At 36.2% G+C, this 27,528-nt stretch overlaps 1 protein-coding gene across 1 annotated transcript in view; it reads left to right on the forward strand.

The window, feature by feature from the left end:
- The window catches only part of Nup107 (nuclear pore complex protein Nup107), a 304,699-nt gene that overhangs the window by 242,953 nt on the left and 34,218 nt on the right, over positions 1–27,528 (forward strand). The window contains exons 20-23 of the mRNA XM_090410299.1: positions 5,851–5,953; positions 9,660–9,748; positions 11,585–11,656; positions 26,716–26,886. Of these exons, the coding sequence (XP_090266425.1) occupies positions 5,851–5,953; positions 9,660–9,748; positions 11,585–11,656; positions 26,716–26,886 (435 nt within the window). The remainder of the gene's footprint in view (positions 1–5,850; positions 5,954–9,659; positions 9,749–11,584; positions 11,657–26,715; positions 26,887–27,528) is intronic.

The following is a 27,528-nucleotide window of genomic DNA, read 5'->3' on the forward strand; positions in this document are numbered from 1 at the left end:
ATAAAACCGTGCATAAATTCACATGGGGAGAAGAGGCAAGGAAGAGGAAAAGTCTCATTTACTATGTTATTGTTGATAGTGATGTTTTCTCACTGGTGCAGTACACTACATTGTACAGAGGATTTGAAATTGGAAGTGATCACCATTTTTGTCTTGAGCAGGATAAAATTGAATTTCATACTGAAAAGAAGAACATGTAAGAAAGTTTTATAAAAGAAAAGTTGAACAGCTTTCAGATGTGAACTGTAGACTATAATACATAAACATTGTTCAAGAAAAAATGAAAGAGTGTGAGAACAGGAACCAAACCTTGGAGAGTCAGTGACAAATCCTGAAGAAAATATTGATTGATTCAGTGAGAGAGAGAGGCTTGTGGTAAGGTTGTCTGCAAGGATAGAAATATCAGAACTCTATGTCAGACACAGGAAGTTGAAGAGGCAGTAAAGAAAAAAACTGTAAAACAAGCTAAACAAAAGTCATTGGAAGACTGGTAAAAACACAGAAAATAAATATCAAGAAAGAGGCAAGATATTCTGGAGGTTGTTGAAAAAGCTCAGAAATAGAGCAAAGAGTGCTGTAAAAGGAATTAAAGATGATTGAGGTGACATAAAAACTGGAGGAAAAGATATCCTTGATGTATGGGATAATTACTTTGAAAGATTGCTAAATGAAACAAGCAGTGATAAACAACACTCAACAGGAACTTACTTGTTGTTGAGTGTTTACTTGAAGTAGAAAAAGCCATCAAAAGCCTGAAATGTGGAAAGGCAGCAGGAGTAGATGATATTCAACCTGAAATGCTCTAGTATGGAGTTATAAAAGTCTTGCAGTGGCTGCACTGCATAATTCAGAAGGCCTGGATAGATTGAAGAATTCCAGATGATTGGAGTAGAGCTCTCATAGTACTCATATACAAAAATGGAAATAAAACAATGTGAAAATTCCAGAAGTATTTCCCTAATGAGTGCTCCTGGTAAGATTTATGCAAGTATACTAGAAAAACTAGATTCAGGCCAAATAGAGGTTGTCAGGTTCCGATTTTCACTTTACAACAAATAGTTGAGAATCATCGGATTATAACAAAGATCTGTATTTAAGTTTTGTAGATCTGGAAAAGGCATATGACAAGGTGTCAAGAGAAAAGCTATTCAAAATGCTACAGTTTTATGGTGTCAATGGAGTATTATATCAAGCAATACTTCATCTTTATTTGAGTTGTAAGTCAGCAGTTAGAATTGAAGGAAGTACAGGAAGACTGTTTGATATTTAATCTGGTGTCAGATAATGATGTACATTATCTCCTCTTTTATTCATTGTCTACATTGATCACAATATGAAGGAAAGCGGTATTAAACCTGATATCAAAATTGGAGATATTAATCTCAGCTCTTTACTTCCTGGTAAAATTTATGCAAGTAATCATGTAGTATTATCATAATATGCAGAGGATGTTATACTTTTAAATAAATCCAGTAGAAATCTGCAAGATTCCCTGACTAAATTGAATAACTGCTGTAATAAATTTAGTATGAAAATCAGCAATAAATTTATATGGAATAAGAAAGAAATTTGTTTCATCAGAACTCCATGATGGACACAGGAAGTTAAAGAGGCAGTGAAGGATAACTAGCTAAACAAAAAGTCATGGGAAGACATTTTGGTAAAAACATAGAAAATAAATATCAAGAAGGTGGCAAGATATTCTGAAGGTTATTGATGAAGCTCAAAAATGGAGGAAAGAGTGCTGTAAAAGGAATTAGAGATGATAAAGGTGATATGAAAACTGGAGAAAACGATATCCTTGAAGTATGGAGTAATTACTTCGAAAAATTGCTAAATGAAACTAGCAGTGATGACAGCACAGTGGTAAAAAACACTGACCAGGCATTCAATCAGAGATACCCATCCATACTCAAAGTAGAAAAAGCCATCAAAAGTCTGAAATGTGGAAAGGCAGCAGGAGTATATGATATTCGACCAGAAATGCTCAAGTATGGAGATATAAAAGTCGTACAGTGCTGCACTGCATTGTTCAGAGGGACAAATTCCAGAGATTTGAGTAGAGCTCTCATAGTAGCCATATATAAAAAGGGAAATAAAACTCAATGTGAGAATTACAGAGGTATTTCTCTACTGAGTGTTCTTGGTAAGATTTATGCCAGTATACTTGAAAAATGAATGAGAAGGATTGTGAAAGAGAAGCATGGCGAAGAACAAGCTGTATTCAGGCCAAATACAGGCTGTGAGGATCAGATTTTCACTTTACGACAATGAGTTGAGAAATCATGGGAATATAACAAAAATCTGTATTTAAGTTTTGTAGATCTTGAAAAAGCATGTGATAAGGTGCCAAGAGAAAAGCTATTCAAAACACTACAGTTGTATGGTGTCAGTGTGGTATATCAGGCAATACTTAGTCTTTGTTTGAGTTGTAAGTCAGCAGTTAGAATTGAAGGAACTACAGGAAGATGGTTTAATGTTAAATCTGGTGTCAGATAAGGATTTACATAATCTCCTCTGTTATTTATTATCTATATGGATGACATTATGAAGGAAAGTGGTATTAAACTTGATATCAGAATTGGAGATGTTAATGTCAGCTCTTTGCTTTATGCAGATGATGTTATACTTCTAAATAAATCTGCTACAACTCTGTGAGATTCCCTGACTAAATTGAATAACTGTTGTAATAGATTTGGTATAAAGGTCAGTAATAACAAGCAAAGACAAAGAAAATAGGCAGAAGCATTTAAAATATCAACTGCATTGTGAATGGAGAATCTATTGAACAAGTAACATATTTCAGTTACTTCGGTACGATTTTTAGTGAACATGGTAAATTAAATATGGAAATAGACAACAGAATCAACAAAGCTGGTATGGTAGGAAGCCAACTGAATAAATTTATATGGAATAAGAGAGAAATTAGTCGAAACACTAAGTTAGCTGTATGCAAGACTGTGTTCAAACCAATTTTAAATTTAACTGCAGATATGAGTCTGAGAAAGATTAGAGGCATGAATAGATGGCATCAATGTCAATATCATATTAAAAATGAGGATATTAGGAAAGAACCTGAAATTGTTAGCATCCAGGAATGTGTTGGCAGAGCTAATCTCAGGTGGTATGGTCACTTAAACACATAATGGGAGAGGAAAGATTAACAAAACAAGTGTTCTCTGCCAGGTTGGCAGGATAAAGACCTAGAGGAAGACCAATTTATAGGTGAATTGATATGGTAAAAAGTGCTTTAGAAGATAGAAATATAAAATCTGACAATGTTGGAGCCTTGATATATAACATATGGATTTGGAAGAAAATTGTAAATAGGAAGTTAGTAATGATGTAAACTTTTCATGTAGTACTATCATATCCTGTACGTCCCTTGTGGGTAAATGTCACGAATTTGATGATAATGACACACTGATAAACCTTGGAGACTCACTTCCAGACCTTGAAGAAAATGTTGATTAATTCAGCCCAAGATGCATGTCAGTAAGTTTTCTGCAAGGACAGAAAAGTCAGAACCCCATGGTGAACTCTTGAAGTTAAAGATGCTGTCATAGAAAAGAGTGTATTGGAACTTACTAGCAAGCATCTCATTATGTGCTTTGAGAGAATAGGGAGGAAAAAAAACATAAGAAAGCTGATAAAATAGTGTAACAAAAGTTGTGGGAAAAGTTAGAAAGTGGCAAAATATTCCAATAGCCTGCAGAACATTTTTCAATTTAGGAACAAAGGAAGGATTATTGTAAAAGGAATGAAAGACTGTAAAGGGAAGATAAAGATATTCTAGATGTCTAGAGGATCTTCTGTGAGTGATTTACTTTGAAAAGGTTGTTAAATGAAACAAGCAGTGACAAGTATACAGTTATAGAAAATATTCAAGAGGCATTCGATCAAGAGTATGTAACAATACTTGAGATAGAAAAAGCCATCAAAGATCTGAAATGTTGAAAGGAACTTGAGTAGATATTTGACAAAAGAACTCAATTATTATTATTATTATTATCATCTGAGACCTTCAAGAAGTCAAAGACTCGTCAAGAGATGGAAACCTGATTTAAGGTGGTCTTATCAAGGCCTTATAAAAAGGCAAAACGATTTCCTTATTCTTATGTGTCAAGGTTTGCTTCAACATCACGATTATCTTCTGATGATGTATTTGCAACTTTTGCTATGTGGCCTTTGAGCGTGAAATTCCTGTCCACCATTACACCAAAATCCATAGCATTATCAGTTTCTTGTAGTGTAACCAGCTGATATATTATGCTTCTGAAAATCTCATCCTGCCAAAGTGCATAACTTTACACTTACTAACATGAAACTGACAACCATTTTCGTTTGCCCAAATTTCCAGCTATTCAAATCATTCCATAAGTGCTGGATATCAGTGGTCCCTGATTACCCTGCCTATATCTGCATCATCAGTAAACAATTACATATCTCCTTTTAGACCCTTCCTAATGTCATTAATGTACAGATTGAACAACAATAGCCCAAGGATTGAACCCTGAGGTACACTACCTTAAATCTGGTAGATTCACACCCTTCATATACCACTTTCTATATACCTGTTATTACCTTCAATATACCTGTCATTCAATCACCCACTTATCCAAGTCAATATTTATATTCTATTCCATGTTTTCCGGTTTATTCAGCAACCTTTCATGTGGTATCCTAGCAAAGCGCAACAGCAGTAGTGTATCTATATTACCTTTATCCAGTTCATCTGTAATATAATTATGAAATATGAGCAAATTGATCAGACATTACATCTCTTTAGTAAACCCATACTGTTCTTTGAAAAATATAGTTTGTCTGTCAACTCATTTCTGTATGTAAGTTCTTATCAACTTCCCTAAAATCTTCACCACTACCCAGAGATACTGATAGGTCAGTAATTAGACATGTTAGTTTTTGCATCACTTTGTACAGTGGAACTATCCTGCACTCTTTCGTGTTGAGACTCAGATTATACAAACATGTTAAGGGCCATCCCAATTTGACGAACATTCCTTTGGCATTTATGCCAAAGGAATGTTCAGTCTAATATCTAATATTCATCTAATATCTTATCCAAGTTATGCAACAGCTCTTGAATCCCATTTTCATGTACCCTATCTCTTCATACATTGTAGTGGTAGTACTGTGCACTTTGTTACATGCATGATGCTCATTGATCAGAGTGAACACTCATTATGCAAACAATCTCCTCTTTCATAACTTCTCTCACTCTTATTCTCATGAGATTTCTTCTACATCTTCTTATGGATCTCCTGCTTAATAAGATTGCACATCCATTTCACTCCCTCCTTATTTATTCTTCAAACTGGAGTGACATATTCAGATGCTGTCCCATTTAAGCATCATTTCAAAGCTTCCCTTCTCTTGCTTTTTTTTCATGCTCTTATTATTGTTCTTTCAACATGCTCGCTCATAATTCGTACTCCATTCACTTTCATCTGCATCTTTTTTTGTCACTATAATCACCACTTCACTGTGTCATTTTTGATATGATGACACTTCTAGCACTCTCTTTCAGAACAATTTTGACAATTCTCCCAATGCTTATCTTTCGTTCACAAACTTCTCACCTCATTAATGAATACTTCACACACAGTATCTCACCAATTTCCTCATTAAAGAACATCTTGGCTGCCTTTTTGTGCAAGTAGCAGTGCATATATTTATATAATAATGATAAAAAGCTTCACAAAACTTTCAGTTCAAACAAATACTGCACTCGTAGTTACAAATATCTTAAAAAGTCAGTCTTTGAATAAATAATATACAATTTCCAGTTTTGTTTTCATTAGTTAAATATATGTGTACATTACTTTATAGGATGATTGCCGCAAGATTGATTCCATTGACTGGCTAGTATTTGATCCATTACATAGAGCAGAAGCAATTAGGCAAGCCAATGCTTTAATGCGAATATTCATTGGTAAGAAATACAGTATTTTGACTAAATATCATCTATATTAACAAAAAAAAAAAAAAAAAAAAGTGGGGGGGGGGGACAGTAAGAAAGCAATAACTGTCATTTAAAGTCTATGGACTTACTTAAAAATTTCCATGTATTAACTACATGCAAAGCTAATTTGGGAAGGACAATTGAATATAATGTATCCCACTACTGAAAATAGTATGTTTTGTGTGGTGATATTTATGCTGAGATATTCTGTACAAATAATTTTAACTGATAATTAAAAATTTCCTTGAAATAATTTTCTTTATCGCATGTCAGATTTGCTTTCTGATATGCATAAACATATCCATTGATTCATTAGGCACATCTAGCTTTGTATCTCGTAACAACTTGTCATTTTTTTGCTTTTTTTAATTAAATAGATAAATGATCTTCCTTAAACTGCACATTGAAGATCTGATAATGGAAAAGGAATGTCATGTAATTCACATAACATAGATGAACTACACAAATACACACACATTCACTAAACCACAATTTCTTTCTCTTTTACAACAGTTATTAGCTTTCTTCAGTTTGTAGAGCTTATTTTTCCAACATCAGTATACTAAAAGTCAGTCTCTTAAGAGACTGACTTTTAGTATATATGTCTCTCACTTCTGTTCATTAAAAGGAGTTTTATCCTGTTCAGTCTTATATTATGTATATAGAGTAAAAGTAAAAAGTAAATCAGCTAACGCCTTTTATTTCTTTATAGGAAGTAGGCAAGACCATTTTAACCATATCTACTTTTTTAGAGACTGAGTGGGCACTTCAATCTCTACTAATAGATAGCCAATCAGAGATAACTGGCCCAAGACTATCACTAATGTGGCAACTGATGAAGAGACTGGCAAACAAGTGCTGCCATCTCATGGTCCCTAACAGGATGTGTTATTGTCTGAAATAGTGTGGGTTCTATGGTCGATTTTCTTGAGTTTACAGGCTGAAAAACTTAGTTTGCAGGAGAAAAACCTGCTTGTTCATGCCAGAGATGGACTAATTCAGGAACTGGTTGGCTAGGATTGCACTTATATTTATCTTTAGGTGGCTTATCCAAGAGGATACAAATGCCACTTCCACTTTACACAGGCCTGGCTATATATAAAGTATATAGTTTTAAAAAATTAAATATATAGAAATATATATTTCTGTTACCTGAAGTGCACTGCTACTTATAAGTCCTTCCAGTAAAAGGAAATTCTTGGAGAGAGAGATGTGGGGGGAGGAGGGAGAAGCAGCTCTTTGAAGATCAATTAAATAATCCTTTTAGGCATTATGAGGCTTCACAGTAAGGTATATATTTCTAAGATAGGGTTTTGTAATATTAATAATGATGATATAAACAATAATACAAACGAAAAGGGGGAGTATGCAAAATAAACTTTTGACATGGATAGGAAGGTTATTAAAATAATGCATGCAGGTCAATGTTCCCTCTAACTTGTGCATGTGCACATGAACATACCAGTCAAAAAGGGAGTGCACACACCTAGTAACTGTATGCACAAAATTTTTGTTTTCAGAATTTCTAATTTACAGTCAATAATTTTTGAATGTACTATAAAACCAAATTATATAAAAAATCATACTTTTCACTTATTTTATTAATTTCTACAATGTCTCCACTCCAGTATTATTCTTACCCAATTTAGCTTAATAATACATTCTAATTAGTTACTTTTAACCTGGGCAGTGTGAGCAAACTAACACTGATATCAGCAAATTGCAGAGGCATGTTTGTTTAGAGCATCTACTGTCTAGACAGTACATCACTTGAACTTGTGTAAATGGTGATGGATTTTTGTAGCTACACAGATTGAAGTGAATTAATCTAATGCTTGCAATTTTACGTGTTATAGCTATATGAAAAAAAGGGCAGTGTTAATATGAAGAATATTATGTTAGTGGTTTTAGTTAAGTAGCTAAAGAAGTAAGCATTAAGGTTGTACTTATAACATGTATTTTAGCATGCAACATACAAAATTTTTTAACAAAGATGTCACCAATTTTAGGCTTATCAAATTATGAGTTTATAGCTTGTGATGTTTGCTATTTTGACTACAAGCTATCATGCACATGAAATGTTTTGTGTGCACACATAGGCTGGCAAAAGTTAGAGGGAATATTAATAGAGGTGATAAGTCTGAAAGAAGGAAAGTAACTAGTGATATGCCCCAGGGTTCTGTACTTGGGCTATTATTTAACTTATATATTAATGATATTGTTGGTGGACTATGGGTGATATCCAGTTGTTTCCTGATGATGCTAAGTTGGGACAATTTATCACTCATAATAATTTCCATTTTTTTTTATAGAAGGGTACTTGTGACAGCTATACTCCAATCATCTGAAATTCCAATTTTTGACCAGGCTCTCTGAATTATCCAGTATAATGTGTACAACTTTTATGCCTCTATATTTGAGCATTTTTCTAGCTGCATTTCCCTATTTCTGGTTTGGTTTTTGATGCGTTTTGCTATCTCCACCAAGTACTGATGGGTACTCCTGATTGCATTTCTCTTATATATTTTCTACCACTGTTCTGTCAACCCAATTCAAGAATTCTTAAATGATAAAATGGAGAAAAGATTCCTCACAGTAATCTTTCCTCCATTTCAAAGCTTTTCAGTAGCTTCCAGTACATTTTTTTCCAATTTTTTTCACATATTTATCTTGTATATATTCTTACTAAAATTTTAGCTACTTTTATATAGCTTTCTGACATATTCTCCAATATTCCTTAATGGAACCTCCTTATTTGATAAGAACTTTAGGTACAGTTTCATCTTTTCTTGAATTGTATTTTAACTTCTTGAGCCTACCATGAAGTTCGACTTTTTTTTTATCCTTACATACAACTTTACTGTGCCTCCTTGGTTGAATCACAGTTTTTTTTTTTTCAGTTTTTGACACTGAGTTTTCAAAGTTGGGTTCTTGTTTTCAAACTTTCTTATACCCACAGCAAAGTTTAGAAGTTAATCTGAGTATAAAAACTGAAATTGATTTCACACAGAGATTTTTATGTTGCATCAGTATCAGTTTAGAAATGGCAAAATTTTGATGAAGCAAATTTTATTCTAAATTCTAGCATCACTATATCTAGCGTGTAAGAAAATGAATTGCATGGATAAAGTCATTATTTCATAAGCTTCAATCCATATGGTAATCTTAGGAATAATATAAAGCATATCCATTAATTTACAGTCACATAATCAATAAAATATTGTGTAAATACTATTCATTAAATTCTCTTTTTGACACTTTATTTATTTATGCTTATGGCTACATGAAACTGGTAAGTGAAGAGTACAATCACAATTTCCAGCAACAAATGATGAAAATCTTAACATATAAAAGTTCATTACATAAAAGGCACAAACAAGGCGTCCAAAGGTTTCCAAGCCTCCTGGACTACTCACAATTATGATGAATTTTTGACACTCAAGGTACATGATCCCTAAGTAAAGGTTTCAATTCATCTCTTTTCTTTTAATTAAAATGCAGGAAATTTAATTTAATGCAGAATATGATTCGCTTTTGATAGCTTAATCTAGTGCTTGCAGTTTTATAGGTTATAGCTCTATGAAAAAAAGGGCAATGTTAAAATGAGGGATATTATGTTAGTAATATCCCTCATATTTATTTATTAGAAAATAAACTGTTTCATTTTCTCTTTCAGTAAGTAAGAAGTTAAGTGCAGCAAAAGATGTTTTCAATAAGATTCCTGCAGATTCAATTAATGTTATCACTCAAGAATGGAATAAACGTGTAAGTGTTAAAAGCATAATCGGCATTTTATGTTGGTGAAATAATAAACTGAACTAGTATTAAATGTGGTATCAATCTTAAGAACACTGAAGTAAGTACTTGAGAAACTTTATGATTTGATCAAGTTTTTTATTATGGTTTTTTGGTCATCGGTTTTTTAAAAATAATTTAAAAAAAACTGTATCCTGTCATGAATGTCTGTACATTTTTATTGGTTGATACTTATATAATCACAAGTTTTATTTATTCTGGCCTAATTATGTACATCTTCATCAATGATACATTACTATGAATAATACTGATTTATCAGTTACAAATTATCTCAATTATCTTTTGGGTACTGAATGAATGAGGATGAGATTATATCAAGCAATACATAGTCTCTGTTTGATTTGTAAATCAGGTTAGAATTGAAGGAGGTTCAGGAAGATGGTTTGATGTCAATCAGGTGTGCAACAAGGGTGTACGTTATCTCCACTGTTATTCATCATCTTTATGGATTGCATTATGAAGGAAAGTGGTATTCAACTTGATATCAAAATTGGAAATATTAATCCCAGTTCTTTACTTTATGCAGATGATGTTGTACTCCTTAATAAATCCATGATAAATCTGCAGGATTGCCTGACCAAATCGAACAACTGCTGTAATAAATTTGGTATAAAAATCAGCATTAAAAAGACGAAGACAATTTAAATAGAAGACTGAAAATATCAGCTGCATCCCAATTGGATAACCTATAGAACAAGTAAAACATTTCAGCTCTTTGGGCACAATTTTTGGTGAAAAATTAAATTTGGAAATAGACAGCAGAATTAGCAAAGCCGGTATGGTAAAAAGTCAACTGAATAAATTTATATGGAATAAGAGAGAGATTAGTCAAACCACTAAACTAGCTGTATACAAGACAGTGTTCAAATTAATTTTAACTTATGAATCTGAGAGCTAGGTCAGAAGTAAAACACTTGACCAAAGACTAGAGACTGCAGATATGAGATTCATGAGAAAGATTAGAGGCGTGAACAGATGGCATCGATGGCAATACCATATTAAAAATGAGGATATTAGGAAAGAACTTGACATCTGCTAACACATTCCTGAATGTGTTAGCAGAGCTAATCTCAGGTGGTATGGCCACTTGAACAGAATGGAATAGGAAAGATTAGTTAAACAAGTGTTCTTTTGCAAGATGGCAGGGAAAAGATCTTGGTCTTCTTCTGGTTATTGTTCCTGTCATCGTTTTTAATACAGTTAAATAGTGCCTTAGAAAACAGAAATATAAAATCTGATAATATTGGAATGTTACTGATAACAGGCTAATCTGGAGGAAAATTATTGATAGTAAGTTAGTGATAATATAACTTTTCATGTAGTGCTATCATAATAGCCTGTATATCCCCTGAGAAATTTGAAGGTGATGATGAAAAAGTGATATGGAAAACTTGGAGAATCAAAATGAAGTTTAAATTTAATGAATTATTAAATAAGAAAGTAATTGGGATAGATGTGCATAAACATTAATGAAAATATCATATAAATGGATTTAAATTATAATTCAAGTTAAAGTAGGTAATCATTCTTACTAACCCATAAAGACTTAACATCATGTGGCAGATTACTTATATGGAATTACTAATCGTGATACTGAAATATTCATCTGCTTATTTTATAATATTTAAATTGGTACTCATAGCATAGTTGCTTTCATCCAAATTGAGCAAGGAAAGAATATGAAAATATTTTCATTTCCAAAAAATTTTGTAAATACTAATTACTTTTTTAGTTTGTCACTTCAAATTATTGCATATTTAAAATTGTATCTGTATCTTTCACTAGTTTCCAAATAAAGAACTACCACCTGATGATGCCAATGCTGTTAGAGAGTACTTGTGTTTCCAAGGATTTTTAGTAAGTATGTTATTTAATAAGTTTTAAAATTGAAAAACTGCCAAAAGGAGATTAGCATAAATACCTGGACACATCTCAAATTTCACATACATATGCATATTCCACATATGAGAAGCCTTCTTTAATACACTTCTTATAATTGTCAGTTTCTTGCTCAATGCCTATTTCTTCATGCTTTTCTCCATCTCCAAATGCCTAGCTAATATGGAAAAAAAAAAAAAATTAAATACTATGATTTATTCTTATAGATTTATTCTATAATGCAAATATCTGAAAATATTTGCATTATAGAATTTATTAAAAAATAAATGTTATTTGCTTTTTACTGAAGATGTGTATGTAGTGCTTATGAAAATATTTCTAAAAATCAGTGACCATGAGAATGTTATTTCTTTTTCGCAAAGTTATCTGCTAATATGAATGAAACAGAGTTAAATGAAATACTTTTTATTATTTTTCATTATGTTCTTTATTGACCTATTGCACATTTGACTCTGATCTTATGCACAACGAACCAACCAAATAAGTCTAGGCATCATCATTCACAGAAAGTTTCAAATTGGCATCATTTGAGAAATTACATTCTGTTTGCAGTGTTTGAATAGATTTAAAGGATACATTCCTAGGTAGAGGTAATGCCAGTTTCATCCACTTAGTGGTAGATTGCCTTCATTGCCCAGCAAAACATTTTGCTGGGGGGGGGGGGTACCCATAGTCCTTCAGATCAGTTATTTTTACAATAAAAAAACTGCCACATGAAAGATTACTTCGAGTCTTGTCAGCATAGCACAGCTCATCGCCAAGTGCCACAGCAGCGAATCCGAAGTTACCAAAAGGGGAAAAAAGTATTGTGCAATTTCTGTTGCTGCTGGCTACATACTTCCTGCATGAAAAGAGATGAATCAGCACATAAGCTTTTTATCGATCTCAACCAGCCTTTCTTCTGTTCGATGTGCCTTCCTTCTGTTAGACAGCTACTGAACCTAGGCAAATGAGTTGAAAACCTCAAACAACACCTTAATACTATGATTGATACCGTCTCTTCCAAAATCCAAAAGTTGGAACTAAGCTGAGATACTCAACGACCAGTGGCCGATCACAAGTGCACCTGCACACTAATGAATTCCGTGACCTAATCGCATCAACAGTACATGAGTCGCTTGAGGCCGAAAACAGGAGATTGAACGCCATTCTTCTGAACTTTCCGGCAGGAACCAGTTCAGAAGAAGACGTCAGCAAATTAGCAGGTGAATACAACTTCGATCCCAGAAATATCATCAAATATCATCCTTTCGAACCCATAAACAAAAGAAAGGATGAAATGAACTTTCCACTCGTGAAAGTAAACTGTGACATACCGACAAACACATCCAAATTAATAAAGGCAATAAATAGCAAGATAAAGGACAGTCGCCCCCAATCCTGCATATGTGCTCGACCTGATTTAACTTTTGCCTGGAGGGAACAAAGATGCCAACTCTGAAGACAGTTAGAAGAAAAATGCAAAAATGGCGTTTGGACAATTGGCTACAAACAAACCAAACTAGTGCAAAAATCAAGTGATGCCACCAAGGAGACCAGTATGCAGGCACTGCATAGGAAATGGTCAAAGCCATGCCTCACAGAACCTTACATACCCACTTCGCCAACATCCATGGTCTCATCTCCAACCTTAATAGTGTTCACTACCATCTGCAGTCACCAAACCCCCACCTACTCTTTTTAACAGAAACTCAAATCCCACCTTTCCCCAAGCACTATGCATCTCAATCTTCCAAAGGTTGAGATGGATAGTGCTGCTCTATACACTATTTAACTCCTTTCAACCCAAGGGTGGCATCTGCGCATATGTCTGCTCTGACCTACCCTGACAGAGAGCACCTAACCTAGAATCACCCAACTTTGACCTTTGGTTGAAAATATCTCTCCCCCACTCAATCAAATTCATCTGCTATGTCTATTGCTCTCCTAATACCACCAACCACTCTGAGCTTTTTAATTTACTCTCCTTAAAAGTTGATTTTTCCAGTCCCACTCTCCTAACAGTGATATCATTCTCCTAGGTGATTTTAATGTCCATAACACCAACTGGAAGAGGAAAGTCAGTTGGTGTAATGTTGTTATATCTTATGTTTATCTTATTTTTCTTTATTTTTATTATTTTAGTTTCCTTTATTACTTTTATTTCTATTAACTTAACTATATACCCTTTAGTCATACAATCTCCTCTTTTATATACTTCTTTATGTGTGCCTAACTCGGCTCTACCCAGGAATGATTCCTTTTCTGATACTGGCAAATTTATTTTTTATTCTGCGCTAGCCAGTATCCTATAACATGAGTTTATTCAGGTTCAGGGAATATTCCTAGATTGATTGGCATTCACTCTAACACAGACTAAATAGATAGCGGTACTAATTGCAATCATGGCCAATGATCTATCACTTAAACATATTCATCAAAATCCCTCCCGCTATGGTTCTAAATTTTATAAGTGGTAATTTGAATTCTCGAATTCAGGCATGAGTCAGGTACATGCAACAAAACATGTTTATTGGAACTAATGACAATTGCAACAAAATTGGATTAAAATACTAAGACTTCCAAATCTTTTACTAGGTTAATATCTCATGCTAAGCTAGTTACACAATGCTAAATTAATCAAAATGCATTCAGATCACAATGCTAATCACACAAAACAATAGAACTAAATGACAATATTACTCTAAATCAATTCTCTTATGCATGCTACTCTTAAAGACATTTTATACAACTTGTTACTATCTGGTAAAGGTCCTCCACAAAATACAAATACACATATAATTTCAGTCACATGCAACTATATAGATTCATTCCTGACTTTTCTTTGTTGAACATAATTTTGCGGTCTTAAATTACGAATTCTTATCAGAGTCCTCTATGGATTGTCACCTTAACTTAATCTAACATTAATTTCTATTCTATCTCTTTCAGATATATAGTAAAGGTCTTTACATTACCTAGTTTTTCCGAAGGTCTGTTAACTGCTCTGTGTTGTTCGGGTCATCCTTCGATCGGTTGTTTCTGCGCCTGGCTTATGGCTACATTGTCCCTTCTACGTTCTTCTGGACTCAAACTTATTACTGCCTCGACTGAGAGTTATCTCCGCTCCTTTTTCTTGAATGGGGCATCCAGCGACAGGCACATTTTCTGCATAGGCCGATGATTCGTGTGCAGCTCGTCTTGGGATCTTGCTCGGCATACTCAGAAAGACTGCCTGCTGTCTGACATCGTAGGACCCTGGCTCGTCCTTTCTCCGTCCACTGGTCAGGAATCCTTGAGGTGAAATCAGGAACGAAAAGCCCCGCAATATTGCACGTATTGCCTTATATTCTCTCCCTTCTTTTTCGCATGACCCTTAATTTTCATGCCCTCAAGATGATCCCCAATTTCCTTACTGCTGATAGGTACTGTCTTCTAGGGAAGCGTGCTTGCGTCATCTTCCGATTATGCAGTACCCTGCGGCGTTACACCTGACATGTGTGTTCCAGACACGACCTTTGCGCTGGTGCTCTTTACTGTCTGTCGATTTACAAAGTTTTAGACAGCTTAATAGGACAAAATGTAACTACTATTTCCCTTTTGCAATATGATCATTAATCTGATAATTCTCCAGCTTAGTTTTAGTCTACACTGATTACAATTCATATATTATTACATAATTTCCTATACAACAAATCAGAACTTTCTGCTGGTGAACAGGTATTATCTAAGTTAGCTAGAATTCTCATGTTAGATTCTGAATGAATAATTTCTTAAAATTCGTCCATTCAGGATCTAACAATGTCCATAACATCAACTGACTTTCCTCTTCCAGTAGTACAGATCCTGTAGGCAGAGATGCTGAAACATTTTCCATCACTAACGACCTTACACAAATTGTTCATAAGCCGATCAGAATACCAAATAACCCGAATCACTCCCCAAATACCCTAGATCTCTTCCTTACCAATGACCCTTCCAAATATGCAGTGAATGTAGTGAGCCACCTGGGTAATTCTGACCACAACCTAGTGCTCGTCTCCTCCCAACCCCGCCCCTTGCAACAACACTTACAGTCAAACCAACACAAAAGTAGTTTGGCATTATAACAGTGCCAAATGGGACAGCCTCCGAGACTACTATGCATTCCCATGGTTGGACTATTGTTTCCAGTCTTCCAATCCAAACATATGCAACAAACGTATCACCAAAGTAATCCTCTCTGGCATGAAAACATACATTCCCCACACGTCTGTGAACTGCCATCTCCTATCTAAACCCTGGTTCTCCAAAAGATGGGCCAAGGCTGTACAAATGAAAAATCAGGCATACCACAATTTATCTACCTTGATTCTGAGCGAACGAGGATGGGCCGGCAATTTGGGATTTAGCCGACCAAATTGTATTCTTATTGGCTTAAACCAATATAGAAAATGATGGTACAACATGACAAAATTTCATACTGGCTGGGGCGTCTCCCGGTTAAACAAGGCCCCTGTTGTTTTCGCCAGGGAACCAGGGCGAACGGCAAAAAGTCAGCTACTGGAACAAATCTGAAAGCACACACCCCAACTCAACATCACCAGAGTTAAAGATCGGTACTATCAACATAAGAAGCCTGAATGGCAAAGAAATGGAGCTAGCTGAGGAATTAGATAAGTACCAGATCGACATAATAGGAGTGACTGAAACAAAAAAGACAAATACTGGTGAGATCTTTCTGAACAATAAATACAAAATGCTATATTCAGGAAATGGCAATCAAGGAAAGAAAGGAGTAGCCATAGTATTCAACACAAAATACGAGGCTAATGAATGGCAGGCAGTCTCAAGTAGAGTGATGTGGGCAAATATCAGAATGAGGAATTGGACAATGAGACTTATTTGTGCCTAAGGTCCCACAGAAGGTTCTACTAAGGTAGAAGTGCAGGAATTTTTTGATGCTTTAGAAAAAACAACTGACACAGTGAAAAAGGAAAAGTTGGTCCTTGTTGGGGATCTAAATAGCAGAGTAGGAAATGATTGTCATTCATACAAAAATATTTTGGGGAAATTTGGTGAAAAGAGCAAAGCCAATAATAATGGCAAATACCTGTTGGATTTCTGCTCAGGTCATGGACTGGTTATTACTAACACCATGTTCCAACATAAAAATGTGCACAAATTCACATGGAGAGAAGAGGCTAGGAATAAGAAAAGTCTCATTGACTATGTTATTGTTGATAGTGATGTTTTCTCCCTGGTGCAAGACACCAGAGTGTACAGAGGATTTGAAATTGGAAGCGATCACTATATAGTCTTGAGCAGGATAAAATTGAATTTCATATTCAAAAGAATAACATGTAAGAAAGTTTTAAAGCAAATAAAAGTTGAGCAGCTCTCAGGTGTGAACTGTAGACTAAAATACACAAAGATTATTGACAAAAAAATGAGACAGTTTGAGACATGAACCAAACCTTGGAGATTCAGTGGCAAGCCTTGAAGAAAACCCTGATTGATTCAGCCAGGGAGTCATGTGGTGAGGTTGTCGGCAAGGATAGAAAAATCAGAACTCCCTGGTGGACACAGGAAGTTAAAGAGGCGGTGAAGGAAAAGAAGAAAGCATATCAAAAGTTCCTGGCAAATAAGTCAGCTTGTGCTCTTAGAGAATACAGAGACAAATGTAAGAAAGCTAAACACCGTGTAAAACTAGCTAAACAAAAGTCATGGGAGGACTTTGGCAATAATAAAATAAATATCAAGAAGGGGTAAGATATACTGGAGGTTTGTTGAAGAAGCTTTGAAATGGAGGGTAGAGTGCTGTAAAAGTAGTTAGAGATGATAAAGGTTACATGAAAACAGGATAAAAAGATATCCTTGAAGTATGGAGTAATTACTTCAAAAAATTGCTAAATGAAACAAGCAGTGATAGCATAGTGGTAAAAAAACACACAACATGCATACAGTCAGGAATACATATCCATACTTGAAGTAGAAAAAGCCATCAAAGGCCTGAAATGTGGAAAGGCAGCAGGAGTAGATGATATTCAACCAGAAATGCTGAAACATGGTGGTATAAAATCTTACAGTGGCTGCACTGCATAGTTCAGACAGCCCGGACAGAGGGAGGAATTCCCGATGATTGGAGTAGAGCTCTCATAGTACCCATATATAAAAAGGGAAATAAACTGCATGTGAGAATTACAGAGGTATTTCCCTACTGAGTATTCCTGGCAAGATCTATGCAAGTATACTCGAGAAACGGTTGAGAAGAATTGTGGAAGAAAAGCTTGGTGAAGTACAAGCTGGATTCTGGCCAAATTGAGGCTTTCAGGATCAGATCTTCACTTTACGACAAATAGTCGAGAAAGCATGGGAATATAACAAAGATCTGTATTTAAGTTTTGTAGATCTGGAAAAGGCATATAACAAGGTGCCAAGAGAGAAGCTATTCAGTAGGCTGCAGTTATATGGTGTCAATGGGGCAATATATCAAGCAATACTTAGTCTGTATTTGAGTTGTAAGTTGGCAGTTATAATTGAAGGAAGTACAGGAAGATGGTTTAATGTTAAATGTGGTGTGAGACAAGGATGTACATTATCTGCTCTGTTATTCATTATCTATATGGATCACATTATGAAGGAAATTGGTATCAAATATGATATCAGAATTGGAGATGTTAATGTCAGCTCTTTGCTTTATGCAGATGATGTTATACTTCTAAATAAATCCGCTTCAAGTTTGCAAGAGTCCCTGACTAAATTGAATAACTGTTGTAATAGATATGGTATGAAAGTGAGCATTAAAAAGACAAAGACAATGAAAATAGGTAGAATTGTTGAAAATGTTAACTGTGTTGTGAACGGTGAACCTGTGGAACAAGTAAAACATTTCAGCTACTTAGGCACGATTTTTACTGAAGATGGTAAATTAAATATAGAAATAGACAACAGAATCAGCAAAGCTGGTATGGTAGGAAGTCAATTGAATAAATTCATATGGAATAAGAGAGAAATTAGTCGGAACACTAAATTAGCTGTATACAAGACAGTGTTCAAACCAGTTTTAACTTATGGATCTGAGAGCTGGGTCAGAAGTAAAACACTTAACCAAAGACTAGAGACCGCAAATATGAGAGTCCTGAGAAAGATTAGAGGCGTGAACAGATGGCATCAATGGCAATATCATATTAAAAACGAGGATATTAGGAAAGAACTTGACATTGTCGGCATCCAGGAATGCATTAGCACAGCTAATCTCAGGTGGTATGGTCACTTAAACAGAATGGGCGAGGAAAGGTTAGCAAAACAAGTGTTCTCTGCCAGGTTGGCAGGAAAACGACCCAGAGGAATACCAAGATATAGGTGGATTGATACGGTACAATGTGCCTTAGACGATAGAAATATAAAATCTGATAATGATAATATTGGAGTCTTGACAAGTGACAGACTGATTTGGAGGAAAATTGTAGATTGGAAGTTAGTAATGATGTAATACATGAAAAATGATGATGAATATTAGGAAAGTAACATTAAGTAAAGTAATTATTTTAACATGTGTTTTGTATCCCTAAATTCTTAACCATGAAAAAGGCTCCTGGTCCTGATGGCATTCCTCCAATTGTCCTGAATGTCTGTGCAGCAGAACTGACTCCTATCCTATGCTGTCTGTACATACTCTCCTATTCCACTGGTATATATATCCCAAAGCCTGGAAATTGGCCTATATTCAACCTGTTCCTAAAAAAGGGTGACAAATCACTGTCTAACTACCATCCTATCTCACTCCCTTCAGTCCTATCTAAAATGATGGAGAATCCATCAATTCTCAACTCCTACTCTACCTTGAAGGTACCCAGCTATTAAGTGACCACAGTATGGATTCTGTCAGTGCCGATCAACAGGTGATCTGCTGTCATATATCACCCATCTCTGGAAAATGCCATGGAGAAATTTGGCAAATCCCAAGTGGTTGCACTTGATATCTCTAAAGTCTTTGACCAGGTCTGGCACAAAGGCTTACTAAGCAAACTCCTATCATTTGGACTGTCTCGGAACTTCTGCAGATGATTGCCAGCTTTCTGTCTGAATACACACTATGTGTGATGGTAGACGGCTCCCTATCCTCTCACCATCCAACTAATGCTGGGGTCCAACAAGATTCAGTTCTCTCACTGACTCTCTTCCTTCTGTATATCAATGACCTACTTCAGTTGACCTCCAACCCAATACACAGTTTTGCAGATGACAGCACATTACATTCGTCCGTTTCATTTCACAAATCCTACTCTACACAACTCATCTCGACCCACAGAACATCAACTACCACTGCCCTTAATTCCGACCTCCAAGCCATCTGCTAATGGGGCTCAGATAACCTTGTCAACTTCAATTCTAATAAAACCCAGTTCTGTCTTATTTCTCACAAAAAAGAACCATTTTACTTCAGTATTATTTTAGATAACACTCAAATTTCCAGACAAGATGAGATTTCTCTTCTCGGAATTACTTTGACATCAGGCCTTTTCTGGCATAAACACATCACAACATTGCATCCTCAGCTTTCAAGAAACTTGGATTTCTCTTTTGCTCAAGATGTTGCTTCACCTCTAAACAGCTGTTAGCACTATACAAATCACAAATCCGCCCAGCTATCGAATACTGTTCTTACATTTGGAGTAGGAGGCTCCTAAAAGCTCCCTCAAAATGCTTGACTCAATACCAAGGAGAGCGTGTGTAGAGGCTTAAGTGCTGTGAGGACATCATGTTGGAGGCTTAATGGATTTTTTACAACACTCAAAAAGAATTAAAATAGACTTTAATACTTCCTATATTTCGTCCTAGTCACTAGGACATCTACGGGGATTACAAAAAATTTAATGTAACATATGCACAAATAACAAACAATACTAAGCCCAACCACGTGGGTGACACTAAAGTCCTATCTAGGTAGAGCGCCCTCTAAGGGCAGTAGTAGGTGGCCTGGAATGTAAGGTGGGAACTCTGGTGATGAGTGTTTCCCAAATCTTCGGAAGCTTAATGCAACCATATTTATTGAGATTTGGTTGGTTTTTGAGAGCTGCTGCTGCTTCTAAGAAAAGTCTCTCTTTCTTGAATTTGCTGTGGTGGAGCATGGTGGTTTTCTTCCATGATACTTTGTGGGTGGTGTCCAAAACATGGTCTGCCAAGCCTGAATGGCCATAGTTCTGTTTGAAGATGTAAGACTTCTGTTCCTCTAGACGGATGGATGCTGATCTGCCTGTCTGTCCAAAGTACGCCAGCTTACAGGAACAGGGTACTTTGTAAACTCCGGGCAGAGAGAGGGGAGGGAGCTGATCTTTCGTAGAACGGATAAGGGTAGCCAGTTTGCGGTGGGGCTTATATGCTGTGTGTAGATTGTATTGTTTTAGTATCTTGGCTATTTTTTCAGATGTGCCACGGATGTAGGGTATGGTGATGGCATTTTTAAAATCTTGTTGACGAGAAGGAAGGGGAATGGGGGAGGAGTTGATTATTTTTTTGATACTGTGATCGCTGTAGCCATTGAAGAGGAAAGTGCTGTGTATGTGGTTAAGCTCATTAGTGAAGGCGGTTCCACTGGAACAAAGATTGTGGGCTCTCTTAGTAAGAGTTTTAATAATGCCATATTGTTGAGAGGGGTGGTGGTGGGAGAGTTTGTGAATGTATCTGCCTGTGTGTGTAGGTTTTCTGTATACGGTGAAGGTAAGTGTATCATTAGGCAGGCGTGTGACTAAGGTGTCTAGGAAGGGTAAACAATTGTTCTTTTCCTTTTCCATAGTGAACTGGATTCTTGGATGTAGACTATTGAGATGACTGAGGAAGGAGTCTAACGTGTCTCTGTTTACCAAATAGAGAACACATCATCTATATATCTTAGCCAGATAGAAGATTTGAGTGGGGCTGAGTCTATGGCTCGTTTTTCGAAATCTTCCATATAGAAATTGGCAAGGGGGGAACCCATGGCAGTTCCCTCTATCTGCTTGTAGATTTTGTTGTTCCACGAGAAATATCCAGAGTTAATGGCAAAGGAAAAGAGATCTAAGATGTCAGAGGAAAAAACGTTTTCTAAGAGAGATAAGGTGTCAATTAAGGGAATATTGGTAAACAAAGAGGAGATATCAAAGCTTAACCAATATGTCTGTCTTCTTCAAGGTTAAATTTTCTGTGAGGGCTTTTAAAGTGGGTCGAGTTTTTTATATAGGAAGGGGACCTTCCGGTGAGGGGGATCAGAGAGTTGGCCAGCTGTTTAGATAGTCTATAGCAAGGTGCATTGGTAGCATCTACTAATAGGCCTGAGTGGGGAATTGGGTTTGTGGATTTTTGGTAAACTGTATATTCGGGGGGGACGGGAGCGGAAAGGTTTAAGTTTTTTCGTGACATCTGGAGGCCAGGAAGATACTTTTTTGAGTAAAATTTTTATCTAGCGCGATCGCGGAGGATAATGTTCATTTTACGCTTATATTCACTGGTATTAAGAATGACTGTGGCATTACCCTTATCAGCTCTGGTGATGATGATACTTTTTTCTTTACGTAGTTTCAGGAGAGCCGTGCGTTGGGCATATGATAAATTACTTTTTGGCGGAGAAGAATGCGCGAGGATGTTGGCTACGTCAAGTCTGATGTTGTTAGCTATCTCCGACGGTAAGCGACCGATTCCACGTTCGATGTTCATCATTACGTCAAGCACAGGCACTTCCTTCAGAGCGACGGCAAAATTATGGCCGAGGCAAAGGGCGCTGACGGCATCGTCGTTGAGTCTTTTGGAAGAGAGGTTTATTACTGTCTGGAGAGTTTGAATTTGTGGTTGTGGTTTGTTTTTCACAAGGTTGCTAAATTTCTTGATGTGTTTATTTTTTATTTTTTGGAATTCTCTCTGTGCGGAAGTTTCCGAAATGCCAGAAAGAATCGACCAAAGTTCAGGGTTAAGAACGGTGGAGAGCTCTGAATGTAAGGAGCCAATGGCGGCGTTCGTCACTGCGAGGGTAGCACGTGTAGAGGCAATTTGCTCGCGGAGTAATGCCTGGCTGGCACGGTTATATATACGAAGTGCTTTTTTAGAATGGAAATTGACGCTGTGCCAGCCAGGCATTACTCCGTGAGCAAATTGCCTCTACACGTGCTACCCTCGCAGTGACGAACGCCGCCATTGGCTCCTTACATTCAGAGCTCTCCACCGTTCTTAACCCTGAACTTTGGTCGATTCTTTCTGGTATTTCGGAAACTTCCGCACAGAGAGAATTCCAAAAAATAAAAAATAAACACATCAAGAAATTTAGCAACCTTGTGAAAAACAAACCACAACCACAAATTCAACCTCTCCAGACAGTAATAAACCTCTCTTCCAAAAGGCTCAACGACGATGCCGTCAGCGCCCTTTGCCTCGGCCATAATTTTGCCGTCGCTCCGAAGGAAGTGCCAGTGTTTGACGTAATGGTGAACATCGAACGTGGAATCGGTCGCATACCGTCGGAGATAGCTAACAACATCAGACTTGACGTAGCCAACATTCTCGCGCATTCTTCTCCGCCAAAAAGTAATTTATCATATGCCCAATGCACGGCTCTCCTGAAACTACGTAAAGAAAAAAGTATCGTCATCACCAGAGCGGATAAGGGTAATGCCACAGTCGTTCTTAATACCAGTGAATATAAGCGTAAAATGAACATTATCCTCCACGATCGTGCTACCTACATCCCGCTAGAACACGACCCCACAAAAACACAAGTTAAGAAACTTAAAATTTTACTCAAAAAAGTATCTTCCTGGCCCCCAGATCTCACAAAAAAACTTAAACCTTCCGCTCCCGTCCCCCCCGAATATACGGTTTACCAAAAATCCACAAACCCAATTCCCCACTCAGGCCTATTAGTAGATGCTACCAATGCACCTTGCTATAGACTATCTAAACAGCTGGCCAACTCTCTGATCCCCCTCACTGGAAGGTCCCCTTCCTATATAAAAAACTCGACCCACTTTAAAGCCCTCACAGAAAATTTAACCTTGAAGAAGACAGACATATTGGTTAAGCTTTGATATCTCCTCTTTGTTTACCAATATTCCCTTAATTGACACCTTATCTCTCTTAGAAAACGTTTTTTCCTCTGACATCTTAGATCTCTTTTCCTTTGCCATTAACTCTGGATATTGCTCGTGGAATAACAAAATCTACAAGCAGATAGAGGGAACTGCCATGGGTTCCCCCCTTGCCAATTTCTATATGGAAGATTTCGAAAAACGAGCCATAGACTCAGCCCCACTCAAACCTTCTATCTGGCTAAGATATGTAGATGATGTGTTCTCTATTTGGCCTCATGGCCCAGACACGTTAGACTCCTTCCTCAGTCATCTCAATAGTCTACATCCAAGAATCCAGTTCACTATGGAAAAGGAAAAGAACAATTGTTTACCCTTCCTAGACACCTTAGTCACACGCCTGCCTAATGATACACTTACCTTCACCGTATACAGAAAACCCACACACACAGGCAGATACATTCACAAACTCTCCCACCACCACCCCTCTCAACAATATGGCATTATTAAAACTCTTACCAAGAGAGCCCACAATCTTTGTTCCAGTGGAACCGCCCTCACTAATGAGCTTAACCACATACACAGCACTTTCCTTTCCAATGGCTACAGCGATCACAGTATCAAAAAAATAATCAACTCCTCCCCCATTCCCCTTCCTTCTCGTCAACAAGATTTTAAAAATGCCATTACCATACCCTACATCCGTGGCACATCTGAAAAAATAGCCAAGATACTAAAACAATACAATCTACACACAGCATATAAGCCCCACTGCAAACTTGCTACCCTTATCCGTTCTACGAAAGATCAGCTCCCTCCTCTCTCTCTGCCTGGAGTTTACAAAGTACCCTGTTCCTGTAAGCTGGCGTACTTTGGACAGACAGGCAGATCAGCATCCATCCGTCTAGAGGAACAGAAGTCTTACATCTTCAAACAGAACTATGGCCATTCAGGCTTGGCAGACCATGTTTTGGACACCACCCACAGAGTATCATGGAAGAAAACCACCATGCTCCACCACAGCAAATTCAAGAAAGAGAGACTTTTCTTAGAAGCAGCAGCAGCTCTCAAAAACCAACCAAATCTCAATAAATATGGTTGCATTAAGCTTCCGAAGATTTGGGAAACACTCATCACCAGAGTTCCCACCTTACATTCCAGGCCACCTACTACTGCCCTTAGAGGGCGCTCTACCTAGATAGGACTTTAGTGTCACCCACGTGGTTGGGCTTAGTATTGTTTGTTATTTGTGCATATGTTACATTAATTTTTTTGTAATCCCCGTAGATGTCCTAGTGACTAGGACGAAATATAGGAAGTATTAAAGTCTATTTTAATTATTTTTGAGTGTTGTAAAAAATCCATTAAGCCTCCGCCAAGGAGAGCAATTAGACTGATAAATGACCCATCTCTTACCAACTCACTCCCCTCACTTTCACATAGATGTTTAGTCTTTGCAGTTTGTGTATTCTATAAATATTTCCATGGAAAATGTTCATCTGAAACAGCATCAATAATTCTCCCACTCTGTACTAAGTCCATTGGAACATGTACAGCTGCCACCAACATCCTTTCACAGTACACCTTGAAACCTACAGAACAAGTTTCTTTTCCTCCTTCATCCCTTCTACTTCTGTACTGTGGAATAGTCTTCCCCCTGATGTATTTCCCAAGGAATACAATATACAGGCTTTTAAATCAAATGTCTAGTTTCTCTTTTCCCAACCCACTATCCATATATGGTACTAATATACTATAGATTGATCAGCCAACCTCTCGTATATGGGTCCAACATAAAAAAAAAAATCTGCTCTTCCAACATAACCAAATCACTCAATTCTCTTACCTCATCTAAATGATAGAACATTGGGCCTTTGAAAGAGTTTTGTAGTTCATTATATCTTCATTCATATAGACTAATATTTTGATTGTAAGATGGTCCAGAATTTTTTCTCAGTACTTTTCTTTCAGGTATGGTAAGTTTTCTCCCTTTTTTGCTAATCATGTTTCACAGTCATAGATTAATATTAGTCTTAGCTTAAAGAGTTTTTGGATTTCCTTGATAAAATTTCTTCTAAGTGTTGTATCTCTGGAGTAAGATTTTCATCTGATGGTGATGATTTGTTTAGCATCTCTCAGAATACTACCTGAGTTCCTCTAATTGGTTGTTAGTCAGTATTTGAGTTTGTAATTTATAACCTCTGAGTTATGTGTATTATTTTCAATTTCTTCAATTAATTTTTTTCTCTTGATAAATGATTTTACTGGTTAAATTTTTTCAGATCCTATAGTTCTCAGTATTTTCTGGTGATAGACCCTTAGAATTTTTAATCTTGTGTCATTACTTTTTTTCTAGCCACTTTCATATAAATTTTCTAGTGTATCCCTTTTTGTATGTAATTAACTTTTCATATATACGAACTTCTGCTGGATTAACTTAACCGCCTTGTCTGCTCTGTGCATCATATATGATACACATGGTTCTAACCTCAGATGCTTGTACATCACATGCATTGCACAAGTGTCCAAAGTTAGCACCATTTGTATCATATATGATGCACAGGACTCGTAAAGGGTAAGTTAATTAAACTTGCAGCCACAAACGTCTACCTAAATCCAACAACATATCACTGGACTTTGTAGCTAAAAAAAGTAAACAAATAAAACTAATAATAGGTCTGTATAAATAATTCACAACTAACACCACATCTTTAAAACTGCAGTTGGGTTCTGATTTCAAAACCCAATTTAAATTCCTCTTTCATTATTTTATTGGTCATGTATTAAAAATTCACTCTAGATATATGTATAGACTTTCATCTCATTTCTTAGATAATTTAATTATGAACTTTTGTGCTCCTTCCTGCTTTTTTGGCATTTTGGCTGCATGATATTTTTGCAATTTATAATGATTATCCAATTTTAAAGTAGCAAAACAAATTCATAAAAACGCATGTCATAAGAAGTGTTCTTATTTTCCCATATTAAATTCTCTTCTACTAGGAAGCCCATGATGCATTTAATGACTGGTTTCAGTTGTTTCACCATCACAAACCAGAAAAGCCACCACCACCTGGAGACAAGTTCACAGAAAAAGTTATATATGAGCATTGCATGAAGCAATATGATGCAGAAATAGCAAGATGGGAAGATTCTCTTGTAGCTCAAACAAAGGTTGGTGATTAATTTTCACATCATGTGTAATTTGTCCACTTTATAAATTTTTCTTTTATTGAAATTTTTTATCATATATACACATAGACAAATAATGTATTCCAAAGATATCTGTTTTTGATTATTTTTATAAAATGAACATATAGATTAAATTGGCAATTTTAGAAAACTTAACTGAAAGAGATAAGTTCTCCCTAACAAATTATTAACTACAGTAAAATTTGTTACCTTTTTTGGTAGAAAAAATTGTAGAAGTCAGTTAAAAGTGATTCTCTTTGAGTGTTTCTTGTAGCAGTTTAACAGAGTAAAATGGTGAAATAATGATTCTGACCTTTCACAATCTCAAGTACTTAACTGGGGTTTGACGCTGATTCCCCATGCAGTAAAATCATAACAAAAAAAAATATTTTACCAACATGTCTGTTAATTACTGTGTGTTTTCGTTTACTTTTACTAAAGCACACACAGATAAAAGGCATATTGGTCTCATAGCTTCGTTACTGTGGCCATAATTCCAACCAGGCTTCATGCTGAGCTTACAGTGCAGCAGCTTGCAACAGCTGGAAGGGGGGAGAGCAGAAAATTTTCCTCTGGAACAATTGAATCTTATGTAGATGATACCACCATAATATCACCCATAGG

The sequence above is a fragment of the Typopeltis vanoorti genome, chromosome 20 (genome assembly GCF_054136105.1).
Source record: "Typopeltis vanoorti isolate ZY-2024b chromosome 20, IOZ_Tvanoo_1.0, whole genome shotgun sequence".
In the NCBI taxonomy this organism is placed as follows: domain Eukaryota; kingdom Metazoa; phylum Arthropoda; class Arachnida; order Uropygi; family Thelyphonidae; genus Typopeltis; species Typopeltis vanoorti.